This window comes from Colius striatus, chromosome 8 (genome assembly GCF_028858725.1).
Source record: "Colius striatus isolate bColStr4 chromosome 8, bColStr4.1.hap1, whole genome shotgun sequence".
NCBI lineage: Eukaryota > Metazoa > Chordata > Aves > Coliiformes > Coliidae > Colius > Colius striatus.
Window position 1 is genome coordinate 18293142 of NC_084766.1, and position 7939 is coordinate 18301080.

Here is a 7939-nt window from a genome sequence, read left to right on the forward strand (position 1 = left end):
AAGGAGTCAGTTTGGTTCTGTAGAATATCAGTGAAGGTTAGATTCTGGTAAATGCTACCTTTGTTACCCCTGGAGCTTTAACAAAGAAGCAGAAATACTGACTTCTTGTGGGAAGACTGGCCATTTGCGTTTTGGGTCCATTGCCTGAAGACTCAAATCAGAGTTAGATAAAAGGTTTTGTTTGTGAAGAGAAAGTAAATGTTCCATTTCAGATGGGGAAATTCTGTATCAGGACCAACCTCCTAAGGGTAGTTGATATTGGAAACATCATCTCAGATTGACAAAGGTATGACAAGTGACGGAGAACTAAAACAAGGGCATTCAGTACATCCCACAGAGCTACTCAACCGAGAGCTTAACGGTGAAGTTCCTGGTCCTGTCATCTTCAGAGATTGTCTAGTCAAAGGCAAATCGCTGTTTGTTCAGTAGCACATATGGAGACGGACACTTAGAACGTGCCTGCTGGTCATAATCGTAGGCGTGTAACGTACTGGCTACTAGCAGCAAGTTCTCCAGTGACTTTTTAAAAATCACAGATACATTTGTATTTTGCCTCTTTGTACAGGTGTACCTGTTGCAGTGCTAATCTAACTTGTACCTTTCCAGCTGTTGATGGTAATCTGTCAAGTTCTGATTAAGTTGAACATATTTAAACTGTCAGTGCCTCATCTTCTCATTAAAAACTTCCTGTTGAGTAGGAGGACGACAGGCAGCATGACTTTTTCTTAGTACTGGTCAGTAAATATTTGACTGATACAAACCATCTCCGTAAAGCAGTCGTGGATCTACTACAATGATCTTGTGTTTGTGGGGTGTCTTTGTTCAATTGCAACTATTTCTATATAAAAATAAAGGCAGTCTCTTACGTGGGAAGTTACGGGAGAAGATGTTCTCTATTGATAAATATTGCTCCCTAAGCTGGTTTGCACAGGTTGTCTGTTGGGTTTGTCTAATGCTTGGCAAGGTATGAGCCTAAAATACTTTGTGTCTTGTGATTACAAGTTTAACATTAATTTGTTGTCATCTGCTTTTTTAATAGGCATGATTGTTTTAAAAAACAACTTTTGATAAGGAGAGACTTCTGAAAGCTTAATTGGTTAAAATTGAGTTTTATTAATGTAGAGTTCTGCATATATTCTGGGGGAGTTGGTGAAAATGTCATTGTATGCAATGTGTAACCAATGCTGTACTGTTGTCCAAATGAGTCTTGTCTAACGTTACCAATGTGTTTTTGACCAGACAATGCTATTAGTTTGATTTGCCACTAGTGAATACTAAAGCATGCTTATTCTTTGTGTTCTTCCTCCTCCAGGACAAAATGTTTCACTTTTGGGTAAATACATTCTTCATAGGACTGGATGAAAATTCAGACAAAGTAGAAAATGGAAGTCTAGTTGCAGATCAGGAACTTGATGGTATTTTCAGTACAGAGCGCTCAGATAATGATAAGGAATATTTAATCCTTACATTAACAAAAAATGATCTAGACAAAGCAAATAAAGACAAAGCCAACAGATATTTCTCTCCAAACTTCAAGGTCAGTATATGTTATATGTAAACAAAGCTGAAAAGCTGCATGATGTTTTCTGGTTTGTCTGCCCTGCCTTATGGAGGAACCATCTGAAACTGCTGTCAATGTAGAAATTGAATTAATGTCTTAATATTGCCACCACTTAGCAAAGCTTCTAGCATTTGAAGTTTATCTGCTTTTAAGGAAGCTGATAGATGGTGAGAGGCTGAGAGTAAAGGCTTTGCATTGTTTTGGATATTTATCAGAGCCATTAGGGATGGGTTGTAGAATACCTGTGTAGCATTGTTTCTGTACCAGCTGCATTACCATGAGCTCTATCTTTACACTGTAATGCTTGAGTTGATTTGCAGAGGTGTGTGCTTCACGGGAATACCTTAACCTGTGAGTTTAGCTTGGAAGAGTATGAGTCATTGCCAGCACCGTTTTCAAAAATGAAAAAGGCCTTTTTGAAGAAACTTAGCTTTTTCTAACTTGCTCATAAAATATTAATTAGGCCCCCACAGTGCTCACTGAAGGTAGTGACCATAGTTACTTGTTGAAATGTTGCTTAGATCAGACTTTGAATGTGCACACACATGTCACTGGTTATGGAATGTTTTGTTCACTCGTGCACTCTCATTACAGTCTCTTCATGCTCAGAGAGGTCTAGAAGGTAGCACAGTCAGGAAGCTCAGTGTGGCATGGCTTGCTGCAGTGGTATGTCCCGCTGCTCTAATTCAAGAGTACCAGTGGCTGGTGCAGATGCACAGAGCTCCTTCAGCTGGGCTTGAAAAGCCTACTCTTTGCTGGTTCTTTGATTTGTCAGGGGTGGCAGTGAGAGGCTAGTTCACCTCGAGAGTTTGCTTTTTATTTCCTTCTTTCCCAAAGAGCGCTTTTGTGATTCAGTATGGCAAAAGGAGCCATGCTATTAACAATTGCATTGTTACCTGTGCTCAGTTAAAGTCCAGGTTCCTTTTTTAAATGCTGTTTTTTCCTTTCCCAGGTGAAGCTATTTTTCACAAAAACAGTAGAAGAGCCATCAAATCCAGAGGCTAGCAGTTCAACTTCTGTAACACCAGATGTTAGTGACAATGAACCTGATCATTATAGATACTCTGACACCACTGACTCTGATCCAGAGAATGAACCTTTTGATGAAGATCAGCATACGCAGATTACAAAAGTCTAAATATTTTTTTTATCAGAGATAAAACCACACAAAAAAACCCCAACCGTGAAGAGTGACAAACTTGAATAAACTGAAAAAAAGGACCTTTTTAAATGGCAAAAGGACATAGTGTCAGATTACCAGATATAGGAACAATTCTTTCCTGACCAATCTTGTTTTGCCCTATAAATCTACAGGGTTTGACACTTGTCCAGTTGGGAAAAAAAGGGTTACGGAGGTCTGATGTATATACCTTTTTGTGTCAAAAGGACATTAAAACTTCAATTAGGAACTGTAAACATGGCACTTTCCCATTTTATTCCAGTTTTATAAAAGTGGAGACAGACCTAATGTGTGCAAGTAGGAATTTTTCCTTTTGTGTTCTGTCACCAAAAGAAGTTTTGAAAATATACAGGTTCACATCCTGCCCCTTTTTTTGCACTTGTGTGGCAACAGAAAAGTCCGCAGTTGGCTAAGAGACGTTTCTAGAACGTTTTACTACATTCTAATGCATGTATTTTGGATGGGGGATGGAAAGTAATGCTCAGAAAGGAATATAGTCTGCTGGAGCTTGGCCCATGTACCATATCCGGCTATTTACATGCACCTTTCTTTAGCATGTTACTGTAATTCATCCTGGACAATTGAAGAGTCGCCGCTGTCACTGCTTGTTGTTTGTGCATTTTATTTTTTTAAGTGTAATGGTGCTAGAAAAGGCAGCTAGAGGGAGTGATTCTGTATAGGGGTACAGGAGTGAACCTTCATGACATCTTAAAGACCCACAAATGAAGGGAGAAAAATTATTGGGGTCACAAAAAGGAAACACAGCAACAATGACTTTACCATACAAATGTGGAGGCTATCAACTAAAATATGAGCTTAAAACAATTGTTACAAAATTTGACAATGACTTACTAATTGGGTTTTTTTTCTGAATTGTAATGGCTGCTCCATCGCCTGTGTAATCAAGGCCAGTGCTAAAAGTCAGATGCTATTAGTGCATACATCAGTCAACATCTTACATTTATATTATTAGTTTTTCAATCATATTCCTGCTGTGAATACTTCATGTGCTGCCTTGCAAGCTTTTTTGTCATTAATGTAAAAATATTTTGTAATGGTGCACAGGAAATTTCAATTGGAGATTCTTCAGGTTAGTGTTTGTTTTGAAGATCTATGATGCATTTTCTCAAACATCTGTCAGCTGTTCCACCCCTTTGACCTTACACATTCTATTACAATGAGTTTTGCAGTTTTGCACACTTTAAAAAAAAAAAGTCATTAACTGTTAGGGAATTTTACTTGAATACTCAGTACCTACAATGTTTTAAAAACAGACATTACACATGATATAAAGGAAACCAGTGTTGCAGTAAATTCTCAGCACTGTGTATAAATGAAGATGTGTACTTTTTTTAAGAAGCAGAACATGTCCCAAATACAGTTTGCTATTAAAAAAAAAACCAAAACACCACCACCCCACAACAAGCCACCAAACAAATTAGATTTCTAATCCAGCAGTGTTGTAGTATTTGTTTGTAGGGATATCCAGGAGTAGGACTCGAGATTCACTTTTGGTGTATAATTGTCACACCCAGACTGCAGATGACTTAAGATACAGCTATTGTTGCATACAAATGTGAAGTAGTTGACAATATTGTTCTCTCTAAAGCATGCCATGAGTAGCTGTCCCCAGATTGACACTTTTTTTAGGACGTAATACACCACCTCCCCTTTAAGTAACTTATTGATGCTGACACTGAAGTTTGTTAGCTATGTTTTCGCCGAGATAACAACTGTGTATGGAATCTGTGAGGGCCCTGTACAACAGCATTAATGGTAAGAATTTGAATTAGACAAGGCAGGACTTCTAGTAATTACTATTGGTAAACCAAGGTATAAAGCGCTTTTTTTTTTTGGTATCTCTTGGTCAATTTTGCTCATCAGATTGATGATTCTAACTTCTAACAAAGCTGATAAATGTTTTCTGACTTCTGTGTTTAATTAGACTTTAATAGCTTAATGGATCAAGATTACTGGTTCCAGTGCTCATTATTCCCACTATTATGGATGAGCGGGAGGTGTTTACCTTGGGACATAATGTTTAACTCTTACCCTTTAAATCATGTTTCACCTTGTCTGTTTTTTAACAGTTGAAAGTTGTGTTGGCTAATAAACAAAAATGTTTATGCTTTAAAAGTATTTGGATATTGACACTGCTGCATGTCCCACTTTGGATAATAAAAATTGGATTGATGCGGTTCTGGTATGTAACGCTGAGGGCCAGATTGGAAGTCATGATTAAATGGGCTTTTGCACTGTTATTTTTCCTTTGGAATGTGAAGGTTGGAATGAGGGTTTTGGTTTTTTGTTTGTTTTTTTTTTTTTGGAATGTTTCAATGTCTTTGAGAAGCCTTGCTTACATTTTATGGTGTAGTCATTGGAAATGGAAAAATGGCATTATATATATTATATATATGAATATATATTATACATACTCTTCTATACTTTATTTCAGTTACCACCCCCATAGAAGTTGACAAGAATTACTATGACTGAAAGGTTTTTGAGTCCTTATTAAAACTTTATTTATGACAGTATTCATAATTAGCTTGAACTGCATTCTGTAGGTAATCTTTCCTTGAGTTTCTGGACTGTATGCTTAAACCTGTGCAACAGCTTACATGTCTGAAACTACCTGAAGGCGTCACTTTGGTAAGAGCTTACTGTTAGGCCTGAAGCATCTCATAGTCATTGGTAGCCCCGCTCAAAATATTTGCCACAGCTGCTAAAGGGCAGTTGTATAAATAGCATCTGGATTCATTCCTGTGGCACACATGGTAAACTGGAGTTTACATGCAGCATCAAATTTTTCAGCTTTCAAAAAAAAAAAAACCAACACAAAACCCTGAAAAAAAACCCTTTATAAAAGTAGATGCTAGTGTGCAAGTTCCATGTTTAGTCATAGCAAATGTGTGCAATATGTTAACAATGCCTGTGGTTGCCACAAAGTGCCTCGTTTACCTTTTAAATACTGTTAGAAAGTGTCATGCATGCAGATGGATGGGGTGGAACTGTGCACTAAAAGGGGCTCCAACTGCAGTGTTTGGCAGAGCTGCCTTTCTCTGCCAGTTTAAATTTTCAGTCTGTTTTCATATAGCATATATATATAGATACTAAAAGAAAAAAAAAATCAGTCTGTTAAGCAGCCTTACTCTGATTCAGCCTCTTCAAATACTATTGTGCTGTGCAACAGTGGCTCTGTGTGTAATGCTATGCACTGAGAATACACAAAAACAAAGTATGACATGTACAGGATAATGCCTCATACAAATCAGATGTCCATTTGTTATTGTGTTTAACAACCCTTTATCTCTTAGTGTTAAAACTCCACTTAAAACTGATTAAAGTCTCATTCTTGTCACTGTGTGGGTGTTTTATTGAAATATTTTGAGTATGGAAACAGCTGAAATATTTTGCTTGTAAGCCATGAAACTTTGAGCATGATCATTAGAGCAAGGGATGCTCCTAGTATGTCAAAGGATTGTAAGGGAACTGCAGCTTAAACCCATTTATGTTCAGAAGCTTTAAACAAGTGTAGGCATCGGAAGCACAAATTGTGGGCAGGGAGATTAGACCATTTTCCATGATACTGTCATGATGATATGCAAAACTGTGTTCCTGGGGAACTAAACCTTTTGTTCAGTCTCCAAGAATGAAGTGCACATTGTTTTTAATGTCAACCAGTGCATCTACAGAAAAATGGGATGGGAGTCAAACCTGAGAAGTCTTTTCCTAAAGTAGCTTTAAATTGGCAAATGAGATGCATTTTCCATTGGTAGAAGCAGCATGTTCAACATGTATATTGAGTGCATAGTTTGAAGTTTCTTCTGTTCTTATTGCTCATCTACTTTCAAACTAGACTTTAGACTGGCACTTTACTTGAAACATCTGTGGTGTTCTCCTGTGTTGGGGTATTGATCCTCTAGGAAAGAGAGGATCAGCTTAGGAAAAGATAGCTCAGCTTGTAGCCTCTGGGTTTCTTGGTGATGGCAAGGAACTGGGGTGCTGCTCTGTCCCCCATGAGTCCTGGGGATGCTGAATCTGGTTACCTTGGGTAACTCCTGTTATTCCTCCTTTCTTCCTGCTGGTGTTAACATCAACACCAATTCACATCTGGCTGACCATCTCTGAAGAATATGTATATCCAGTAGATGTTTGGTGCTGTGGCCTGTTCTGCTCTTTGTTGGTAAGATAAGTGGCAAGTGTTTTGGTGCTTTATGGGGTGAAGTGTTTGTCAGCTGTGTCTGGCCCTTCCAAGTGAATGACACAGTTATGGGCTTTACATTGTTTTAATAAAACAGCAGGCGGTACTATACAGTGTGTTAATATGTGTTTCTTTTTTGGGGTAAGCTTGTTTGCACCCAGAAAATTAAAACAGAGTGGGAAGGTATGGAAAGGGAGGATAAGAAGCTCTACAGAAAGTAGTCTGGATAGTGTTCAATATGTTGAGTTGCTTCTATAAATATATAGATCTAAGAAGGGGTTCTAGGCTGAAGACAGGTGAAAAGTGCTGTTGCAATGTGGATGCAGTATTGCATTTAACACTCTTGTCCTGTTGACTAAGACCCATGCTCCAGTCCTTAGCAGCTAAAACTGTGTGTTTTTCCATTACAGCTGTGCCATGTGGGCACTCTGGTTACTAACATGATGAGTCCTGGGCATTTCCCGAGATGACGCTGGGTGCCAGTACGGAGGACACTCCCTCTGCTCCATCCCTGCACCAGCAGCTTCTGTGTCCTCTAAGCCCTGTCTATGACTAAAAGCTTCTCTGCAGGTGCCCTTGTGAGCTTTTGCTGCCTCCGGCATTGGCAGCAAATGACAGCTCTGTTCATGCAGGTGTCTTGTTAGACAGCTGTGAAGACATTGTTAATAATTAATTACATCTTTTTTAAAAACTGCAGTCAGAGTTATAAATTACAGTCTTTTAAGAAGGAATTAAGTTAGTAGCAGACTCTTTTCAGTTGTTCAACATTTTGGTTTTTAAATGAGTGATGGCATCCACTAGTGATGATGTTTCCGTATTAGTCTGACCAGATGCCCTAAGGTGATGTGGTGGTGTGATCTCTGGCCCCTTCATATGGGGAGGTAATGGTGCTCATGGTCTGGGTGCAGCGGGAGCTGGGGAGCACAGCCAGGTGCATTCAGATCCCCTGTGACAGATGAACAGAAAAAAAAGCCTGATAAAGCAGCCCTAAAGG

General features: G+C 38.7%; 1 protein-coding gene across 1 annotated transcript in view; it reads left to right on the top strand.

The window, feature by feature from the left end:
• Nucleotides 1-6102, top strand: part of PTEN (phosphatase and tensin homolog) — a gene marked incomplete at its 5' end in the record, with an annotated part of 48984 nt that extends 42882 nt beyond the window's left edge. Inside the window, 2 exons of the mRNA XM_062001694.1 lie at nucleotides 1313-1537; nucleotides 2514-6102. Of these exons, the coding sequence (XP_061857678.1) occupies nucleotides 1313-1537; nucleotides 2514-2699 (411 nt within the window). The remainder of the gene's footprint in view (nucleotides 1-1312; nucleotides 1538-2513) is intronic.
• Between the last annotated feature and the right edge of the window lie 1837 nt (nucleotides 6103-7939).